At 35.9% G+C, this 23,672-nt stretch overlaps 1 protein-coding gene across 9 annotated transcripts in view; it reads left to right on the forward strand.

Moving 5' to 3' along the window:
- TENT2 (terminal nucleotidyltransferase 2) overlaps positions 1–23,672 on the forward strand; it is a 73,168-nt gene that overhangs the window by 40,517 nt on the left and 8,979 nt on the right. For all 9 annotated transcript variants that reach the window (XM_012505509.2, XM_030800560.1, XM_030800588.1 and 6 more), the window contains 2 exons: positions 3,280–3,323; positions 15,294–15,430. In XM_012505509.2, coding sequence (XP_012360963.1) covers positions 3,280–3,323; positions 15,294–15,430 — 181 coding nt within the window. The remainder of the gene's footprint in view (positions 1–3,279; positions 3,324–15,293; positions 15,431–23,672) is intronic.

Raw genomic sequence — 23,672 nt, forward strand, 5'->3', positions numbered from 1 at the left:
ACCCAGGGCTAATGTGTAACTCTACACTGGCAAATTTAAGCTACTCCTCCCTAGAAGAAATGAGATGATTAAAATAGATAGTCGCTTTTCTTGGCAGTATCACATTACTGTAAGGGAAAAGGGCAAACAAGAGTCTGCAAGGTGTATTGAGCAGTTACAGCTCTGCCACAAAAAACTAGTTTTTGTGACTTTGGTCAAGTTATTGTACCTCACTGGCCTTAATCTCACCTGTAACACAAACAGTTGGATTAAATGACCTTTATGTTTTGTTTAACTTCTTAAACGCTTTAATATCTTTTCTGCCATAAACAGAGAAAGGAAATAGGTCCTCTGTATGTAGAAAGGTTAAAAAGATTAACACAGTTCCTAGAATAAATTCCAGTAGTCAGTAATTGACTACAGATACTTGAAAGATGACTGATCAAACATGAGGGGGAATTGAGAAAAGATTTTAATTATAACTTAAGAGCTAATGAAAAAGGAGGCCGGGCACGGTGGCTCACGCCTGTAATCTCATCACTTTGGGAGGCTGAGGCCGGTGGATCACTTGAGGTCAGGAATTCGAGACCAGCCTAACCAACATGGTGAAACCCCATCTCTACTAAAAATACAAAATTAGCTGGGTGTGGTAGTGCACGGCTGTAATCCCAGCTACTTGGGAGGCTGAGGCAGTAGAATCACTTGAATCCGGGAGGCAGAGGTTGCAGTAAGCCTAGATCGTGCCATTGCACTCCAGCCTGGGCAACAAGAGCGAAACACTGTCTCAAAAAAAAAAAGTAACGAAAAAGGTAAGATTATCAATTGGCTAGAAATAATAACATTAATGAATATTCATGGAATGTTTACCATATTCCTAGACATACAGAGCTTTCTGGTAGACATTTTAAAATTGTCCTTGCAGAGCCTGGCCAATGTGGCGAAACCCTGTCTCTACTAAAATACAAAAAATTAGGTGGATGTGGTGGTGCACACTTGTAATCCCAGCCAGTGGGGTGGCTGAGGCATGAGAATCACTTGAATTCGGGAGGTGGAGGCTGCAGTGAGCCCAAATCGTGCCACTGCATTCCAGCCTGGGTGACAGAGCGAGACCCTGTCTCAAAAAAAAAATAATAATAAGTAAATAAAGTTGTTCTTGGGTTTTCCAAATTAATGATTCTTAGTGTGATTGAAGATCTGCTATTTAAAATTTAAATTTTTGGTACATCTATATGGAAAGTTTATGGGTATAAATTTGTGGGGTCTCTACCAGCAAGCTGTTGTGGAAACCATGGGCAAAGTAAAATTTTGTAGATTAGCTATGTTCAAGGCATTACCTATTAATCATATACTCTAATAATGAGCTTTTGTTTTGTTTTTAGTTTGCCTTTGAGAGAGAAATTTAAAAGACTGAACCCGTAGTCCAAAATTCTGAAGTAAAATAGATGTTATAGTCAGATTTTTCCAGAATTTACATTGCTTTGGCATAAGATAAACATTTTAAGAACTACTAAACTCATTGATAGTATCAGGATATTGTTAATAAATAACTTATGCAGTACACTAATTGCTTCTCTGATGACTAGTGTTTATAAATCTTTTAAGGTTGTAACATAAAGAATTTACGTAATGATAACCCTGCCTCCAAAAACTTCCAAATTATTGAGTTCTAAAAGCTTTTTTGTCCATGGAAAGATCCTCAACCAGTGGCTAGTATTTGTTTTTCTCTCCTAGCATTCTAGTTATGGTACCAGAATGAGATAAAGGTTTTTTATTCTAATTCTCTATAATCTTCTCTTCATCCTTTATTATATTTTTAGTATACTAGATTATTGAATGGGAAAGGTATTCAAGTTTTTAAGTAAACTAATTTCTTGTAAGATTTTCCAATTTGACTTCTGTATTATAACCAAAATTACTAGAAAGCTATTAAAAAGTCTTATACAAATATAGAGGCATTTAGAATTAAAGTGAGTGGGGTTTGAGTTTACTTGGCAGGTCTTCTAGAATGTTGAGTATTTGAATGCCTCTTAGGGGAAAGGAATATATATATCCTTACTTCCTAAGAGTGATTCTGGTAAGTAATGATTGAGTTTTTTTTTTACTGATATTCTCAGTCATGTACTGAGAACATGCAGAAATACCATGGAATTTCATTTTATGCCAGTTTTCAACATGGGGATGAAATGTGATACATAAAGGAAATTTAAATAAAGCATCCTACTTTGTACTATGTGGTAAAAATTTATACCCTTTTAATTATAGTTGGAGACCGTGTAAGTTGGTCATAATGGTTCATTACATTTACATTAATATATTTCAGAAGTCATTTTTTAAAGTTTTTGCTAAATCATACATTAAAAGTGAATTAATATGCTTTGTTGTTGAGTTTATGTAGTTGTTATACATAGTGTATTCCTAATTCTTAAATCCTTCCTAATTCTTAAATTTGAAAATGTATTACTTGTATTTTACCATACTCATGACATTATATTTTATAGTTATTTCTTATATTGTGAATGTTAGGCACTTAGCCTTTTTATATTGTTCTTTTCATATTAAAACAATGTAAAATTACTGTTAATGCATTTAATGAGATTGGATTTGTTTAAAACGATTGGTGAAGGATGACACAAATATGATGGTAACATGAGGATAATTTCTTTGTATGAAATTTTATTAATAGCAGATTGGTGCCCTTAGTTTTCTAACTTTTGCTGAGCATTCTTTAAAAATGTACTAATGAGGTTGAAGATTTTTCTTTCACTTTTATTTGATTTTTTTTGTTGTTATTTGCAGTATATCAGTTTCCTGAACGATTTCAATTTTGGTATTGTCAGTGGAAATTAAATAATAAAGGGACAACTATGAAAGAACTATTTTTATCTCCTAGTGTCATTGAACTGTATTTTTAAAATTACAGTTTTTGATTGCTACATCCATCTTAATAATGTCTATTCAGTATCTGTAGAGCAATCCTTGTCTTGCTTATTTTGTGTGTATGTCTGATGTTGGACAAATTATATGTGTCCCTTTATTGATAGCCTATTATTCTAAAACCATCTGAGGAACACTGATTTACATAGGGATATATGTAGTTTATTAATAAAACCTTAGTTTGTCAACTTAAATATATTTTAAATACAAACTTAGGGATAAGAATTAATTTCATGAAATATTTGAAAACTGTTGAATTTTAGCATAAACCCTTATAGTCTCATACCTGGGATGTAGCTGACGAGTTATTGCATTGTAAAATGAATCACGTGAATCACGGAAGCTTTAAACTTTTTCTTTTTGTAGCCCTACCTGAACCCATCCTTCCATCCCTCCAAAAAATTTACCCAGTAAGTGTTTCTTATAAATTATTATAATACATTTTATGTCAAGTGTATGTAGAACTATTATAAGTAGTATTAATGTGACTATAAAAGTAGTAAGGCTAAGTACATGATAACATTTTCTATATATACCAAGAGAACATTAAAAATGTTTCATATGCTGTTTCAGAAAACTCTCTTAGTTCTTATTTTGTTATTGGCAGTCTGGTCAGTTGTGTTAATGGTGGAATTTGTTTTGCATGATTCTCAAGATTATCACTAATGGAGATTAAATATACTCAGTTGCCCATTTGGCGTTATTCCAGTTTTCTTCCTACTATTTTAAAATATAGCTTCACAGCATTTCTTTAGTTAATAACTCAGAAATTTTTTGGCCCAGTATATTTATACTTTGAAAAGCAGGGGGAAAGAAGTTGAACAATTGGATAATCTTTCTTTCTTTAATTTGATCTTGCTAAGTAATACACCACAACAGATAATATTAGTACACTATTCTTGTCTGCATAATACTATGAATCCTGCTGACATTAATTGGAAACATTCAAGAAATGAAGTGTGGCCACTAGAATAAATTTAGTATGTACTTAGTTTGAGTTTAGAGACATAGGTTATGTATGTATTCATAATCTATAAGAATCCTTGTGTTTCTTTTTCAGTTTTCGTGTATTCTTTCTCCAGAATTGTTTCTTTGTTTTATATCATTAGTGTTTTCCTCCATAGTCATGCTTTTTCCTGTGTTTATTTGGAAATAATATTTAAGCTACTTGTTTAGAATGTTTGACTACTCTTCTGAAACCACATAATTTTTACATATTGGTTTCATTTACTTATAAGAAAAGCTGTCTTCTAAACTTACTAAATGGTCATACTACAAAGAGAAATACACCAGCTTAGATGATTAATTTTCAAAAAACTTATTTATTGTGTCACACAAAATATAACAAATTTACTTGACATGGAACATCAATTAAATATAGTTTAATATCTGATAATTGAGAAGAACCAATGTTCTTGGTTTTGAACATAAGTTATTATTGTAATGCACACATGCAAGGTGCTGGATAATAAAGGTTCATTTTAATACAGCCCTGCTGTGGTGGAGATCTCACATTCTGTGGAATGTCATCTGCTAGAAGAGACTGTATAACAAGAGCCTTTTAGAATCTGGCTATCTCATCTTCCCTTTTTAAAAAAAACTAGTTTCTGCTATTATGAAAAATTATTATAATGAGTTTCCAGTATAGCTAAGGATCAGTCTTTATGGTCTCTTAAACATTATGAAAAATGAAAGAAAGTACAGAAATAGAGATAACTTGAACTTTTTGGCCTTATTCTTTTTAATCTTTTTATTTATTCTTTTTTTTGTAGAGACGGTCTTGCTGTGATGCCCAGTTTGGTCTCAAATTCCTGGCCTCAAGCGAGCCTTCTACCTTGGCCTCCCAAAGTTCTGGGATTATAGGCATGAGCCACTACACCCAGCCTGTTGGCCTTAATTTTGAATGTTTTCCCTCTCCATAAAGTATTGACTCTTTTGTTTGTACTGAAAGGTCATATTTCATTTTATTGACCCAACCTCATCTTGCTTTAAGACGCAGGTGTCAGTGTAGAAAGAGCTGCATGTGTTCTTTAGCAAAGGATCTAAAAACTTATCCCAAAATAATATTGTGTATTGAAAAATGCTTCTGCAGCAGTCTCACTTAAAACCCTATGCTACATGAAGCTCTTTTTACTAATATAGGAGACTGGCGAAATATCAGTGTACTGTGGTTGGGGTCAGAGGGAATGCTTTTATAATACTCAGGTTCTTACTAACGGCCCCATTTTCACTTCTGTGTTCTGTTTTTCTTATTATCTAGCTTTCTCCCATGACAGAGTCCTGACTTCTGTTCATATCCACTACCTCTGGCCCTATGCTCTCCATCTGTTTTGCTTATAAGCTTATTTCTATACCTGTAATGGGGAAATGGATTTAGCCCCAAGGCCTTAAAAAATACTAATAGCAAGACCTGCCAGATTAGGAATCTCCTAATTTGCATTCACATATGGTTACATTGCCATCACAAATATTTAATTAATTTACCTTTACTATAGGATTTTTGTTTACATGGATAGGGACTTACTACCTCTTCTCACACAAGATTTTTTGCTTTATATGAAACCTGTAAGCTGGTCAGCAGAACACGTTTTTAATGGTCTGTCCGATGGAACAAACAAGTCAGCTTGTTTGCTATTATTAATAACAACCATCTGGGTGTGGTGGCTTATGCCTGTAATCCCAGCACTTTGGGAGGCCGAGGTGGGTGGATCACGAGGTCAGGAGTTAAAGACCAGCCTGGCCAAGATGGTGAAACCCTGTCTCTACTAAAAATTGAAATACTAGCTGGGCATGGTGGCAGGTGCCTGTAGTCCCAGCTACTCAGGAGGGTGAGGAGGAGAATTGCTTGAACCTGGGAGGCGGAGGTTGCAGTGAGCCGAGATTGCGCCACTGTACTCCAGCCTCGGCGACAGAGCAAGACTCCGTCTCAAAATATATATATATATATAATAGCCATCGTTTATTTAGTTTCCATTATATATGTCAGCATACTGTACATTTTATACACAATTTTAAAAACCCTGAACAAATAAACTTGGAAGGTATTATCCCTCTTTCACTAATGAAGAAACTTCTAGAAATGTTACATGATTGATCCAAGTGATACTAACAATTCTTCCATTATACTCTTTCTTGGGGGAAGGCAAAATTACAGTAGTATTCACTAACATTTTATCTAATTTCTGTTGCTTATTACATTTTATTTGTATACATCTGATTGTTCATATACAGATATACCTTTAAGGACAGCAGTTACGGCAGAATTTCAGCTTGTATAAATAAGTTTTAGAAAATTTAACAACAACAAAAAAACAACTTTGTTACTTTACAAAGGAAACCACAGGGTTCTTTTAAATTTTGAGCTTCTCTAATACAAAATAGGGTTTATTTTTAAAATAAGAGAAAACAATTTTGGAATGGAATAAATTTGTTCAGTATACTATGCTTTTTAGTCATTTTCATATTTTCAAAATTTATAACATTTTAAATATTTTTAAAATTGGTATATTTCAGTTCAGTTGTGATATGAAAGGGATAAAAGGCCATAGACATCATTGTCTCTGAAAACTGTATTATAGTATAGAATTACTGAGTATTACTAAATTCTTATTGACTTAAACAACATAGCTGATAGAGGGCAGAGTATTTACTATTAAGTTGAATAAATGAAGCTGAGAAAGTTAAATATATAAACAGATTGAGCTTATGAAAGAATCTTTTTTTTTATTTTTTTAATTTTATTTTATACTTTTAAGTTTTAGGGTACATGTGCACAATGTGCAGGTTTGTTACATATGTATACATGTGCCATGTTGGTGTGCTGCAGCCATTAACTCGTCATTTAGCATTAGGTATATCTCCTAATGCTATCCCTCCCCTCTCCCCCCACAAGAATCTTTATTTTAATGCAAGCATATTACTATGAGGGTTAACTTAAATTTATGCTAGGTAGATTTATCAATACAACTTGTGTTTTTTAGCTATTTGTTTCCTTCCCTGAAAGTATCTTTGTACTCTAGGAAACATTTATGTTAATAGAGTTGCAAGAAAATTACCCTCTTCTTTTTAATAGTTATGAAATAAAGAATTCTATAGCTTTTCTGTGTAGTTAAATGTTAAAAAACACCTTAAATTATACATATATACACATACAGTAATGTGCTGCAGAATGATGTTTTGGTTAATGACAGACCACATACATGATGGTGGTCTCATAAGATGGTAAGAGAGCTGAAATATTCCTGTCACTTGGTTTTTGCTGTACTATACTTTTTATCATTATTTGTGAGTATACTCTTTATGCTTATTTAAAAAACAAGCTAACTATAAAATGGCCTCATAGGTCCTTCAAGAGGTATTCCAGAAGAAGACATTGTTATATGAAATGACAGCTCCATGCATGATATTGTCCCCAAAGATCTTCCAGTGGGACATGATGTGGAGGTGGAAGACAGTGATAGTGATGATCCTGATACTGTGTGGGCCTAGGCTGATGTGTATGTTTGTGCCTTTGTTTTTAACAAAAAAGTTTAAAAGTAAGGAAAAAAAATTTAAAATAAAAAAATCTTATAGAATAAGGATATAAAGAAAGAAAATATTTTTGTATCATTGCGCAATGTGTTTGTATTTTAAGCTGTGTTGTTACAAAACAGCCTAAAAGTTAAAAAGTTTTTAAAATAAAGTAAGCTAAGGTTAATTTATTATTGAAGAAAGGAAAATTTTAAAATAAACTCAGGGTAGCCTAAGTGTACAGTATTTATAAAGTCTACAGTAGCGCATAGTAATGTTCTAGGCCTTCACATTCACTCACTACTCACTCATTGACTCACCCAGCAACTTCTACTTCTGCAAGCCCCACTCATGGTAAGGGTATACTGTTTTTTATCTTTTATACCATGTTTTTAGTGTACCTTTTCTATTTTTAGATATGTTTAGATCCACGCATACTTACCATTGTGTTACAGTTGCCTACAGTATTCAGTATAATAACATGCTGTACAGGTTTGTAGCCTGTGCAGACATACGTTTGAGGTGTTGCAGGTTTGGTTCCAGGCCACTGCAATAAAGTGAGTCACATGAATTTTTTGGTTTCCCAGTGCATATAAAAGTTACACTTAACGCTATCGTGTAGTCTCTTAAGAGTGCAATAGCATTATGTCTAAAAAATGTACATACCTTTGTTTAAAAATTCTTTATTGCTACACAATGCTAACGATCAGCTGAGCCTTCAGCACCAGTTGTGGAGAGTCTTGCTTTGATATTGACGGCTCCTGACTGATCAGAGTGGTGGTTGCTGAAGGTTGCGGTGGCTGTGGCAGTTTCTGAAAATAAGACAACAGTAAAGTTTGCCACACTGATTGACTCTTCTTCACAAAAGATTTCTCTGTAGTGTATGATGATCTTTGCTAGCATTTTATGTACAGTAGAACGTCCTTTAAAATTGAAGTCAGTCCTCTCAAATCCTGCCACTGCTTTACCAGCTAAGTTTATGTAATGTTCTAAATCCTTTATGCACTTAGAAATATTATCCCTCTTTCACTAATGAAAAAACTAAGTCTTAGAAAGGTTATGTGGTTGATCCAAGCAGTACTGGTATTTTGTTGTCATTTCAACAAGATTCATAGCATCCTCACCAGGAGTAGATTCTGTCTCAAGAAACTACTTTTCTTTGCTCATCCGTAAGAAGCAGAACTTCATCTGTTAAAGTTTTGTCATGAAATTGCAGCAGTTCAGTCATATCTTCACGTTCCACTGCTAATTCTAATTATCTTGCTGTTTTCACCACATCTGCAGTTACTTCCTCCACTGAAGTCTTGAACCTCTCAAAGTCATCCAAAAGGGTTGGCATTAATTTCTTTTAAACTTCTGTTCATGTTGATATTTTGACCTCCCATGAATCATGAATGTTCCTAATGGTATCTAGAATGATGACTCCTTTCCAGAAGGCTTTCAATGTACTTTGTCCAGATTCATTAGTGGAATCACTATCTGTGGCAGTTATAGCCTTGTGAAATGTATGTCTTAAATAATAATACTTGAAAATGAAAATTACTCCTTGATCCATGGGCTGTAGAATGGATGTTGTGTTAGCAGGCATGAAAACATTAATCTCTTTGTACATCTCCATCAGAGCTCTTTGATGACTAGGTGCATTGTCAATGAGCAGTAGTAGTAGGTCTCAACAGTGGGCTTAAAATATTCAGTGTACCATGCTGTAAAGAGATGTGTTGTCATCAAGGCTTTGTTCCATTTATAGAGCACTGGCAGAGTAAATTTAGCATAATTCTTAAGGGCCCTGGGATTTTGGAATGGTACATAAGCATTGGCTTCACCTTAAAGTTACCAGCTGCATTAGCCCCTAACAGGAGTCAGCTTGTCCTTTGAAACCTTGAAGCCAGGCATTGATGTCTCTTCTGTAGCTGTGAAGGTTCTAGATAGCATCTTCGAATAGAAGCCTGTTTCATTTACACTGAAAACTCTGCTATTTAGTGTAGCTGCATTCATCTGTTGTTCAGTGTAGCCATGTTAATTTAGCGAGATAACTTCTGGATAACTTGCTATAGCTTCTTCATAAGCACTTGCTGTTCACTTTGTAATTTTATGTTATGTAAATAGCTTATTTCCTTAAACCTCATAACCAGCCTCTGCTACCTTCCAGCTTTTCTTCTGCAGCTTCCTCAACTTTCTCATCCTTCATAGAATTGAAGAGAGTTAGCGTCTTGCTCTGGTTAGGTTTTGGCTTAAAGAAATATTTTGGCTTGTTTGATCTATCCAGACCAACAAAACTTTCCATATCAGCAATAAGGCTGTTTTGCTTTTTTATCATTGATGCGTTCGCTAGAGTAGTACTTTTAATTTCCTTCAAGAACTTTTCCTTTGCATTCACAGCCTGGCTGTCATTGGTGCAAGAGACCCTACCTTTTGGCTTGTATTGGTTTTCAGCATGACTTCTTCACTAAGCTTAGTCATTTCTTGCTTTTCATTTAAAGTGAGAGATGTGTGGGTTTTCCTTTCACTTGGATGGCCATTGTAGGGTTATTAATTGGCCTAATTTCAGTATTGTTGCATCTCCGAGAATACGGAGGCCCAAGGAAGGGGAGAGGGACAGGGGAATTGCCTGCCAGTCAGTGGAGCAATCGGAGTACACATAACATTTTTGATTAAGTTTGCAGTCTTATGTGGATGCCATTTGTGGCACTCCAAAACAATTACAGTAGTAACATCAAATATTACTGATCACAGATCACCATAACATATAATAATAATGAAAAAGTTTGAAATACGAGAATTACCAGAGTGGAACACAGAGACCTGAAGTGAGCACATGCTGCTGGAAAAATGGCAATGCTGATAGACTTGCTAGATACACCATTGCCATAAACCTTCAATTTGTAAAAACTGCAGTATCTTCGAAGTACAGTAAAGTGAAGTGCAACAAAACGAGGCGTGCCTGTATATATACAATGGGCCCTCTGTATGTGGGTTATGCATCCATGGATTCAACCGACCACACATCAAAAATATTCAGGAAAAATAACAACAATAAAAATACAAATAAATATAGTATAACAACTATTTAGATGGAGTTTAAATTGTATTAGGTATTGTAAGTAATCTAGAGATGATTTACAGTATATGAGAGGGTGTACATAGGTTATATGGAAATACTTCACCATTTCATGTAAGGGACTTTAGCATCCCCTGGAGCCCTGGAACCAGTTGCCTAGGAATACCAAGGTACAACTGTACACACACATATATAGAAACTTTCTTCATTTTAAAAATCAACCTAATACGAGGAAGGGATCGGTCAATTACCTGAAACGGGCTATAAATGAATACCTTTGAAAAGATTTAGCCAGCCGTGGTGGCTCATGCCTGTAATCCCAGCACTTTGAGAGGCCGAGGAGGGTGGATCACGAGGTAATGAGATCGAGACCATCCTGGCCAACATGGTCAAACCCTGTCTCTACTAAAAATACAAGAATTAGCCAGGTGTAGAGGCACGTACCTGTAGTCCCAGCTACTCAGGAGGTTGAGGCAGGAGAATTGCTTGAACCCAGGAGGCGGAGGTTGCAGTAAGCTGAGATCGTGTCACTGCACTCCAGCCTGCGTGACAGAGTGAGACTCCGTCTCAAAAAAAAAAAAAAGATTAAAAAATTTTGGTGGAGATTTTTTTTTTAATGGTTATAAAACATTGTTTTAAAGTTGGCATTACTTTAATTTTGAAAACATAGAAAAATTAATTTGGAAATAATACATGAAAAGTTTCAGGAGGTAACCACACGATATTGTATAAATGTGCAATAATAATATGTGGCATATACTAAACAGTTAATAAATCCTTACAACAGCCATCTGAGTATTTTTCCTTTCCTTGTATTATAAATGATGAAGCTGAGGAAAGCTAGGTAACTTGATTAAATACCTGCAGCTAATAGAAGGGTGATGCTTCACACTCAGTCTGACTTCAAAGCCAATGCTCTTAGTCACTTCATTATAGTACCTCTATGTTATATACTTACTTTGATCTCACAACTTGTAAAATCTACTAAAATCAGATATAATTAAAGGAAATTTTATGATGAATCTTTAACATACATCACCAGATTAATGATGACCTACCTGTGTGCAATTCAGTTATCTTTGCAGAAACTTCAAGATATCACTTAGTTCTTTTTCTTTTCAGGCAGAAGTATTCCCTATCAGTTCTTCTTTTCCTTGTAACCTTCTTTAACATATATTTCTAGGATCTCATAATTCATATCATTAGGAAATTATGCTTAATCTCTTTTAATAATGTAAATTTCTGTTTACTTGGAGATGGAAAGTGATCATCTTTGATTTAAGCCTTTCATCATTTAAAGAACAGTTTTCAAATAGAAGATTAGCCATTCTTACTTATTCCAGAAAGTGCTTAATTGTCCAAATTTCAGACTTTGAAGGTAACATAAGATATCATGGGACAGTCTCAGAAAAAAATGATGGAATCTGGCAAAAGGTATTTTTGCCATTATTATAGACAGTTCTATGAGCAGAAGTGGTGAGAGTTCTCAGATGTTTTCCAGGGGGTTTTCTATTTAATTTTTTTTAACTTGAAGAGAAATGAAAGATTACGTGTCTTCTAAAGGATCAACATTTAAAAATCATTTGGAAAATGTTTTCAGGAGTTAACAGGTTATACATTTGATTATCAGAAGCCCAGAATAAGATATCAACCTAAAAAATATAATTAATCTTCCCTCTATATAGGCACACAAGCAACAGTAAAAATTTGTAACCCAAAAATGTATTTATTAAAGAGATGGATGTTACCAGTTTAATTGCTATTCTGTGTACTTACTTTGTAATTTTAAGGCTGCTTTCTTTCTCTTTGACTTTTTGGTTGCTCTTTATGTACTTTCTAAAATATTAGTTTAAGTTCTGAACCCCCTTGTCCTATCTGAAGTAGCGTGTATTTTTCTTAAATACATAACTAAAGTGGGGAAGCTGCCTTTTAAAGAAGTTCTTTTTTTTTTTTTCTTTTTTTTTTTATGAGACGGAGTCTTGCTCTGTTACCCAGACTGGGCTGGAGTGCAGTGGCATGGATTCGGCTTACTGCAACCTCCACCTCCCGAGTTCAAGCGATTGTCTTGCCTCAGCCTCCTGAGTAGCTGAGATTACAGGCGCCTGCCACCATGTCCAGCTAATTTTTGTATTTTTAGTAGAGACGGGTTTTCACAGTGTTGGCCAGGGTGGTCTCGAACTCCTGACCTCGAGGGAACCGCTCACCTTGGCCTCCCGAAGTGCTGGGATTACAGGCATGAGCCACCGCGTCAGGCCTTAAAGAAATTATTTGTTGAAATTTTAAAGCAAAGAATCTCTCTGTAATGTGAATGATCATTAAAAACTGGGGATTTCTTTTCTTTCTTTCTTTTTTTTTTTTTTTTGAGATAAGGTCTTGCCCAAGCTGGAGTGCAGTGGTGCAATGATGAGCCCTCCTGGGCTCAGTCGCTTCTCGTGCCTCAGCCTCCTGAGTACCTGAGACGACAGCAATCATCACCATGCCCAGCTAATCTATTTTTTTTTTAGAGATAGGGTCTCACTAAGTTGCCTAAGCTGGTCTCAAACTCCTGGGCTCAACTATTTCATAATTCATATTGCTATGAAATTATACTTAAAGTATTTTATTTGATAACCTAAACTTCTTTCTGTTTGCCTGGAGATGGAAAGTGATCATCTTTCACTCAAGATTTTGAAGAACAGTTTCCATATAGAAGATTAGCCAGTCTAACTTATTTCAGAAAGTGCTTAATTGTCGAAAGATTGATCCTTCTGCCTTGGCCTCCCAAAGTGCTGGGATTACAGGCTTGAGCCACCATGCCTGGCTTAGGGGATTTCTTAAGGATAGATAGAATTACTGTCTACTGGTAGCTGCCTTTAGGTGTCCTCATCTTTTTCAGTTTTGGTTTGGATTTCTGCTTCAGTTCTCCCTCAGTAAGCATGACCTGACTCTGTGTGTGACCATGAAAAAGAACAGTGAAGCTAAGAGAAGACTGGCCAAATTGTTGGTCTCAGGTCATTCAGCATTTTAATGGAGTGGATCTCACAACTCTTCAGTTCTTAATGTCATAATTGCTGAACTTTTTCTTTACATTACTGAACAAAATAAAAATTTTAAAGGAGGTACAATCATTTTTAGACTTCAGATAAGAAAGTGACTTCTGTTTTAGCATATTCAGTTCATAAATTGAATGCTAATTGTGCTTGGTGCTAGGAATCAAAATTACTAAGAAGCTTTCAGAGCAGGAGCTATTAAACAGTGACCTACTTATTTGATCTACATTATACCTTTTGTTTGATTTGCCAGAAAATAATATTTAAATTTTATAATTTTAAATATTGTTGCCCTGAGTTCAGTTGTATACCTAACGAGTTAAAGGGGAATAGAGGCACTGCATCTGTTCTTCCTTCTGTCTTTAGTCTTTACTAATTGAGGTTTCTTTCCTACCCCCTCCACTTTTAGACAATTAAAATTTCTACTTGAATCTTAAAATGTAATTAATACTACAGCTGTTAGAAATGTAAGGGGAAGGTCCCATGTTGAGGAGTATCAACTGTATGAATTTGGTTGGAATAGAATTTTTATTCTGAGAGAAAGGTAATCACTTCATAGTAGTTAACAATTATTGATAGAATTTTAGGTAATGGAACAAGGGAGGAGATATTTTTGTTTTCTTGCTCCTTTGTTTTTATTCATATTTTGGGAGCACTAGCATTAAATGATGCACTATGCTATTTTTCTACTACCATTATTTAGAGAGTCTTCATTTTTTAACTTGGCATTATTTAGATGTCTTTAATTACATTAGTATCTATAAGCCAAGGGTTGAGGTAGTTTGGAATCTTAATCATAGTTGTCATTCTGCTGCCTTAACTAATTGCTTTTTTTTTTTTTTTTTTAACCCAAAAAAAAAATTCAATTTCTATTCTGACGGCAGTGGAGAAATACAGAAAACCATCCTTGATGGCACTGTGCAAATTACCTTGCATTATTTTCTAATCGATGTATATAAATGACTTAATAATTTTGATAGTACATTTAGTATATTTGAGAGCCAGAACTTGCTGTTAATAGAGGAAAAATTGATATGAAAATTAATGGGATAACATAAGAAAACAGAATAAGTACCCATTAGTATTCTTTCTAATAGGCATCTTTGTTCCTGCATTTCAGGCAAATAATATCCTCTTTTATAAATATTACGGTAAAAGCCTGCTGAATATTGCTTGTTGGTATGTTTCCTATCTCATTTTCCCTGCCTTCTTTGTCTTTTCAAGCTTAATTCAGGTTGAACATCTCTCTTCTTTTCCATCTAAGATACAGAAACAAAGCAAAATTTGTAAAATCTTAAAATTAGTAGAAGTACTATTTCTATACTAAAGGTACTCTTATGGCCTTTGAGAGAAGTTTGAAGTGACAGAAAAAACTCTTACTTTGTGCTATAGCCTTTATACATGAAGTATAACTGCTCCTTGTAGGAATAATTAAGAATGAGATAACCTTTATGAAGAAATCTATATGGTACTGGGTAGATCTTAGTATGTATAGTAAGGTTTTATTTATGAGTTAGAAAATCTTTTGCTAAATAGCGATCTGTTGGGTTAACTGAGTGATATACTCAAGCCAAGGATTAGAATGTTAGTTTTTCAGGTACATTCTGGCCTACTGCAAATACTGGTGAAGTCTTTAGTGGAAGAAAAATTTCAGGTTTCCAACTTGCCAAATAGAGTAAATTTCTTCTCTCTTTTTCAAAGAGGAGCCTAGTTCAGGATTTATAAAGTTTCTTAGTGTGTGTTTTAAATGGCTTTACATTTTTTTCCCTTCTTCTTTTTGACAGGAGTCTTTTAGTCCTGCTATACAGCTGCACCTTGTACATCAAGCTCCATGTAATGTTCCTCCTTACCTCTCAAAGAATGAATCAAACCTTGGGGACCTCTTACTGGGCTTTCTTAAATATTATGCTACAGAATTTGAGTAAGTAAAACTTTAAATTGTATTTGTTCACTTTTATATATGTGTGTATATATATGTATGTGAATATGAATGTATATATAAGTAAATGCTACAGATTTGGTCAGGAGCTGTATTTGTCACTTCTAGTGCTGTAAAGTTGTCCAGAAATGTATAGTTTATAAAATTTCCTATGTGACAATGAATTATTGGAAGCTAAGTAGATTTTATATTCTTAGCTAATAAATACATTTATAGTTCAGTAGGCCCAGTTTTAGTTGATTTCAATAGTGATAGGCCCTATGTGTTGGTCCTGTGCAGGTGCTGTGTAGTTTGGAACATCCATTTTCTATACACTTAAAAGGTATAGTAAAAAACACTGCTAAGAAAGACTAATAAAGATCTATTTAATACTTGGCATCTTCATAAATAGTTGTGTTAGTATGATATGCAAATTGAGGAATGTGTCTTTTCCTTTTTTTTCTTTTCTTTTTTGAAGATGATATGTAAACATAAAACAACGTATAATCAGGCTGGACAGAACTGAAAGTTCTTATGTGAGTTCTAAGTCCAGAGAGAGTGGAGTTAGGAGTTATTTGCAGCTCTTCTGATCAATCTGGAAAAGCTTGAGGGGGGAAGAGAGAAGATTTAGGAATTGTACAGTATTAGAGGCAGGTACAGTTACTATTGGATACCACTTTGAAGAAGTTTGCATAGGGTAATAATAGTAATAATAATAATAAATTGCTATTACTAGGTAGGAAAATGGTTCTAAACATATATTTATTATATTATTATTTATATTTATCATTTCATTCCATTTACATAATTGTTATCTGGTGTGTGGTATATTATGCCCATTTTACCAGTGAAGCATGGAGAGAGGGAAAGTAACGTGCTCCAAGATCACATAGCTAATAAGAGTAGTATTTCAGGCCGGGCGCGGTGGCTCATGCCTGTAATCCCAACACTTTGGGAGGCCGAGGCGGGTGGATCACCTGAAGTTGCAAGTTCGAGACCAGCCTGACCAACATGGAGAAACTCCCTTCTCTACTAAAAATACAAAATTAGCCAGGCGTGGTGGCGCATGCCTATAATCCGAGCTACTCAGGAGACTGAGGCAGGAGAAACGTTTGAACCTGGGAGGTGGAGGTTGCAGTAAGCTGAGATTGCGCCTTTGCACTCCAGCCCAGGCAACAAGAGTGAATTCTGTCTCAAAAAAAAAAAAAAAAAAAGATTTCAGATAGCATTGACACAGAATTCACACTTAACTGTGACACTTACAAGTATAAAAAGGTAAGAGCTTTTATTTATTTATTTATTTTTTTTTTGAGACGGAGTCTCACTGTGTTGCCCAGGCTGGAGTGCAGTGGCGTGATCTTGACTCACTGCAGCCTCTGCCTCCCTGGTTCAAGCAGTTCTCCTGCCTCAGCCTCCCGAGTAGCTGGGACTACAAGCACCCGTCACCACGCCTGGCTAATTTTTGTATTTTTAGTAGAGATGGGGTTTCACCATATAGGCCAGGCTGGTCTCGAACTCTTGACCTAGTGATCCACCCGCCTCAGCCTCCCAAAGTGCTGGGATTACAGGCGTGAGCCACCGTGCTTGGCCACGGAGCTTTCATTTATATTAAGATGAAGAAAGATTAAAGACTGTATGAGACATAGTACATAAATAGACTGTGAAGGTTTAATGGTTATTCTAGAGTTCTCTAAGATAGTGCAATAACAATAGCTAATGTATAGTGAGAATTTATCTAGTGTGCTGTAGTAAGCTGAGTGATTCCCATGGATTTCAGTTAATCCTCACAATAACCTCTGTCAAGCTTAGGGAATTTGTATACATGAAACTTGCCCACGGCAATCTACAGCTAGATTGTGGGAGAGTTGGGATTCACTTTCAAGCTGGACTCCAAAACATTCTTAATTGTTAGACTGTATTGACATTGTTTATTATGTTATATAAATTAGGGACTAGGAGATGTTTGTGGAGGGGGAAAAGGATTCAGAGAAGAAAGATACATTTCTCCCATGTATAGTGTAGGATGAGAGCATCTGTATACAAATACCTTGAAAATCACCTGTTTTGTTGAACAGAAACAAGATAGTAATGTGTAGGTTTGTATGTTAATTTAATATTAAAGGAAACTAGTCTGCTGGGTCAGATGATGCTGATGCTTGGAAAGAGGTTTCAGAACTTCACCATATAGTACATTTGTCATTTCATATGAGATATTTTCAGAAATTTGAATGTGGGGATCACAGCCAAGAATGTAGTCATGGTAATAAACTAGATGCTATATAAAAGAATTATGGCAATTGTTAAAAATGTCTGTAAGGATTTCTTCTGAACTTTGAGGTTATCATTTAAAAAGTTCTTTTTTCTTTTTCTTTTTTTTTTTTGAAACAGAGTCTCGCTCTGTTGCCCGGGCTGGAGTGCAGTGGTGCGATCTCAGCTCACTGCACCCTCTGCCTCCTGGGTTCAAGCAATTCTCCTGCCTCAGCCTCCTGAGTAGCTGGGATTCCATGCCCAGCTAATTTGTTTTTGTATTTTTAGTAGAGATGGGGTTTCACCATATTGGCCAGGTTGGTCTTGAACTCCTGACCTCAAGTGATCCACCCATCTCGGCCTCCAAAAGTGCTAGGATTACAGGTGTGAGCCACTGTGCCTAGCCAAAAGTTCTTTTTTCTGAAAGACAAAACATTAAGTGACTGTTAGGGATGCTTGAGTATATGGTATAAATGTTGCAGAAGTTTTATATGGTCATTTAAAAATTACTATGTTTCTGTCGAGTATGGTGGCTCATGTCTGTAATCCCAGCACTTTGAGAGGCCATGGAGGGGAGATCACTCGAGCCCAGAAGTTTGAGACCAGCCTGGGCAACATGGCAAAACCCGCTTTCTACTAAAAATACAAAAATTAGCCAGGTTTGGTGGCACATGCCTGTAAACCCAGCTACTTGGGAGGCTGAGGCACAGGAATTGCTTGAACCAGGGAGGTGGGGGTTGCAGTGAGCTGAGATTGCTCCACTGCACTCCAGCCTGGACAATAGAGTGAGACCCTGTCTCAAAAAAAAAAAAAAATTACAATTTTTCTTACCTACTTCACTCTCACCTTGCTGCTGAAATACTTCTGTTTTATTTGTTACTTTCTGTGGGTGCATGATATGTTTGTATATTTATAGGGTATGTGAGATATTTTGATATAGGCATACAGTGCATAATAATCACATCAGGGTAGATGGGGTATCCATCACCTCAAGTGTTTATCGTTTGCATTACAAACAATCCAGTTGTCCTGTTTTAGTTATTTTTAAATGTACAATTAAATTATTATTGACTATAGTCACCCAGTTGTGTTATCAAATGTATATCTTATTCATTCTATTTTCTCATACTCATTAACCATCCCCACTTCCCCCTCTCCCTGCCGCTGCCCTTCCCAGCCTCTGGTAACCATCATTCTTGTCTCTTATCTCCATGAGTTCAATTGTTTTAATTTTTAGATCCTACAGATAACTGAGAACATGTGAAGTTTGTCTTTCTGTGTCTGGCTTATTTCACTTAATGTCCTCCAATTCCATCCATGATGTTGCAAATGACAGGATCTCATTCTTTTGTATGGCTCAATAGTACTCTGTTGTGTATAAGTACCACATATTATTTAACCATTCCTCTGTTGATGGACACTTAAGTTCCTTCTAAATTTTGGCTATTGGGAATAGTGTTACAAAAACATGGGAGTGCAGATATGTCTTCAGTATCCTGATTTTCTTTCATTTGGGTATATGCCTAGGAGTGGGATTGCTGGATCATATGGTAGTTCTACTTTTAGTTTTGGGGAAACCTCCAAACTGTTCTTCATAGTGGTTGTACTTATTTACATTCCCACCAGCAGGGTATGAGGGTTTCCTTGCCAGCATTCATTGTTGCCTGTGTTTTGGATAAAAGCCATTTTAAGTGGGGTGAGATGACACCTCATTGTAGTTTTGATTTGCCTAAGTCTGATGATTAGTGATGTTGAGCAGCTTTGCATATACCTGTTCTTTGTATGCCTTCTTTTGAGAAATGTCTGTTGAGATCTTCTGTCTGTGTTTTAATTGGATTGTTAGATTTTTTCCTATAGAGTTGTTTAAGCTCCTTATATATTCTGGCTATTAATCCCTTGTGAGATGAATAGTTTGCAAATACTTTCTCTCATTCTGTGGGCTGTCTCCTCACTTTGTTGATTGTTTCCTTTGCTGTGCAGAAGCTTTTTAACTTGATGTGATACCATTTGTCCATTTGCTTTGGTTGCCTGTGCTTGTGGAGTATTACTCAAGAAACCTTTGCCCATACCAATGTCCTGGAGAGTTTCCCCAATGTTTTCTTACGGTGGTTTCATAATTTGAGGTCTTAGATTGAATTCTTCAATCGATTTTGGTTTGTTTTTTGTGTATGTCGAGAGAGAGGGTTCCAGTTTCATTCTTCTGCATATGGATATCTAGTATTCCCAGCACTATTTATTGAAGAGACCGTGCTAGTATATGTTCTTGGCACCTTTTCTGAAAATGAGTTCACTGTAGATGTATGGATTTATTTTGGCATTCTTTATTCTGTTCCATTGGTCTGTGTGTCTGTTTTTATGCCAGTCCCATGCTGGTTTGGTTGCAGCTTTACTGAATTTATTTATCATTTTAAGATTGAGATAACTTCAAGATATTCAAGTGGAGATACTGAGTAGACAGTTGGATATATAAGCCTAGAGTCAGGAGACAGGCCACAGAGCTAAATATTTGGGAATTGTCACCAGGTAGATGGTATTTAAAGCTATGAAACTCTTTGAAAAAAACCAAGGGAGTGAATATATAGATGGAAAAGAGGAAAGGGCCAAGCGTTCAGTACTCTAATGTTAAGAAGTTTACAGTTTACAGTTAAGAAGTTTACAGGAAATGCAGGGGATAAAGGAATATGTATTGTTAAATGACACAATAAACAGAGAGACAGACAAATGCAGAATGTAGGCATTCTGGGAAATACCTGGCCTAATCTCCTCCAAAGTCAGTATCATTAAAAACAAACAAGGCCGGGCGTGGTGGCTCACGCCTGTAATACCAACACTTTGGGAGGTCGAGGCAGGCAGATCATGAGGTCAGGAGTTGGAGGAGATCAACCTGACCAACATGGTGAAACCCCATCTCTACTAAAAATAAAAAAATTAGCCATGCGTGGTGGCGGGCACCTGTAATCCCAGCTACTCACGAGGCTGAGGCAGGAGAATCGCTTGAACTCAGGAGGTGGAGGTTGCAGTGTGCCGAGATCGCGCCACTGCACTCCAGCCTGGGCACTGCACTCCAGCCTGGGCAACAGAGTGAGACTCCCTCTTAAAAAACAAACAAACAGACAAAATGTGGGGGGAACTTTATTAGATTTAAAGAGATGGAACAGTCACATACAATGCATGAAGCTTGATTATAATCCAATTGGGGTTGGGGAACTCTAAAAGGTATTTGAGTTACTGTTAATCTTCTAATTGCTGTTGGTGTTACAAAGGAGAATGGCTTTATTCTTAGGAGATATATACTGAGGGATATAGAAATGAACTTTGATGAGGTGTACAGGTTACTAAGTGGTTCAGTTCAAAATACACACGCAAATGTGGCAAAATGTTAACACTTGTTGAATTGTTTTTAAATTTTATACTTTTAATTTTTTTGTATTTGGAATTTTTCATAATACATAGATGATATAAAAATGAGATTGGGGATGAGAAGGAACTAATATATGAGTCTAGGAAGAAAGAATCATTGAGATAGGAGGAAATCCAATGGAATGTGGTATCTTGGGAATCCAGAGGAGAAAAAAATGTTTTGAGGAGGAAGGAGTGATTATCTGTGTCATTATTTTTTGATAGATTGAGTAAGAAGCTATATGGACTCCTCTGGACCCTTGACAGGAACAGTTTCTGTGGAATAATGGGGATAAAAAGCATAGCATTATTGGTGTGGACTCAAGAGAAGACAGAGGGAGAAGAAATCAATATGGATAATGGAACTCATTCTCTAGAGCAGAAAAAAACAGGGTAAAATTAGAGTGTTAAGTGGAGTCCAGGTTTTGTTTTTATTGTTGGAGAGGAGAAATAACCCATCTTGATGAAAAATTGATGATACCAGAGAAAGGCATAGTAAATTTTTGGAAATAAACTTGAGTTAAGAATGGTTGGAATCTAGAGGACAAATAGAATAGGAGCACAGATAATTCATTAATAATGATTAAAAGTAGAATATATGGACACAGGGTAAGTGTAGCTGAATCAGTGTGGTTGGAGCTAATAGGAATTACCTTTGGATTGTTTTAGGTTTTTAGTGCAATGAGTCAGGGACATGTGCAGGTAATGATTGTGAAGGTGGAAATTTGAGAAGTAAGATGAAAGTATGAATTGTCATATACTAGAATAAAAGGGTGGATTAACTATGGAAAGACAGTACAGTTGGGGGTAGTAACATTAAGAGCCCTCTTTAGCTAAGTGATCATTAATTTAAAGTGATCATTCTGTGTGGTTGCATCTCTCCACCCATGTTCAGCTGTGTGGGAAAGAATTGGAGTAGATTTAATCAGGGTTGTGTTTCAGCCAACTAAGTTCAATGCAGCAAGAGTGGGTAAGAGTTGAGAGTATGTGAAAGGGAGCGATTTTAATAACTGACCATGCATGGGATGTATTACATTCAGTCTTGAAAATGTGGGCACAAAGATGCCTATAGGACATCCAGGTGACAGTTTCCAATAGCTGGTTGTAAATGTTAGCCTGGAACTTAATAGAAAGGTCAGAGCTGGAGAAAGGATTTGGGAAAGAAACGTCAGATTATTGGAGCCTAAGGTGTGTACTCTAGCATTAGAAGATTCAAAGAGAGCATTAGAAGATTCAAAGAGGCTGAGCCCTGATGGATACTAACATTTAAAGGTTCAGGTAGAAGATGAGAAGCCAGTCAAAACAGAACTCTAGGATTAGAGTAAAATTTTTTCCCTACCTAAGACATGTGAAATTCCTAACAGTTTTCTTTCTGTTTGCCTCCCAGACCATAACAATAAAACAAAATTATATATATTTGTTCACTTAATTTTACTAGTGTGTGTGTGTGTGTGTATGTATATATACATACATGTGTGTATGTATATATACATACACACACAGCCATATGGTATCAGACTCATAATTTTGACTTTATTAGACTTGAATTTTCCTTTATGTCGCTTAAGACAGCATTTCCAATTTAATCAGTTGCCTCGAAATACTTTCTGTGGTCGCAAAAAGAATGGGGCTGGGCGCATGGCTCACGCCTAGTCTCAGCACCTTGGGAGGCTGAGGCGGGCAGATCGCTTGAGGTCAAGAGTTTGAGACCAGCCTGGCCAAGTAGTGAAACCCCGTCTCTGCTAAAAATACAAAAATTAGCCAGGCGTGGTGGTGGGCGCCTGTAATCCCAGCTATTTGGGATGCTGAGGCAGGAGAATTGCTTGAACCTGGGAGGCACGGAGGTTGCAGTGAGCTGGGATTGTGCCACTGCACTCCGGTCTGTGCGACAGAGCAAGACTCTGACTAATAAATAAACAAAAAGAATGGCTAAAGAGAGTTTATTGATGAATGCCAGTCTGTTAACATTACCGAAGAGAAGAAGCAAGTACCTAACTTGCTTCTAATATAATTAGTTGTCTCAGTTTTATATTTAAAAGATGATCATGTATTATCAGCATATTTTAGATTAAATTAAGCCCCATATCTGTTCTTTTCTGAAACATCTCTCTTCTGTAGATTCTGTATCTTATTTTACACTTTAATTATTGAGTGACAATAACAGATTTTTACATGCCAAGCAAATTATGTTAGAGAATAGATTAGTATGATAAAAGGCTCAGGTTATGGGCTGTGTTTTAAAGAATGAAATATTTAGGGAAGATATTTCTAAATTACCATTTAAATTCAACTCTTGGTAAGACCATTTGAGTCCAGGAGATTGAGGCTGCAGTGAGCCATGATTGTGCCACCGTACCCCAACCTGGGCTTGTCGACAAAGCCCTGTCTCAAAAAATATATAAATAAATCTACCTTTAGAGTACAAAGAGTATAAAATTCTATGTCATGTTTTAATGATTTGAAATGTTTAACAATCTAGAAATATTTAAGAGTTCTTTGAAAGTGCAGTAGATTGAATCAGTCCAAATAGTAGTGATTCAAAATATTCTTTTTCTTTTGAAGCACTTCAAATGATATAATCATTTTAATAACTGCATTA

Source organism: Nomascus leucogenys, chromosome 2 (genome assembly GCF_006542625.1).
Source record: "Nomascus leucogenys isolate Asia chromosome 2, Asia_NLE_v1, whole genome shotgun sequence".
NCBI classification, from domain to species: Eukaryota; Metazoa; Chordata; class Mammalia; order Primates; family Hylobatidae; genus Nomascus; species Nomascus leucogenys.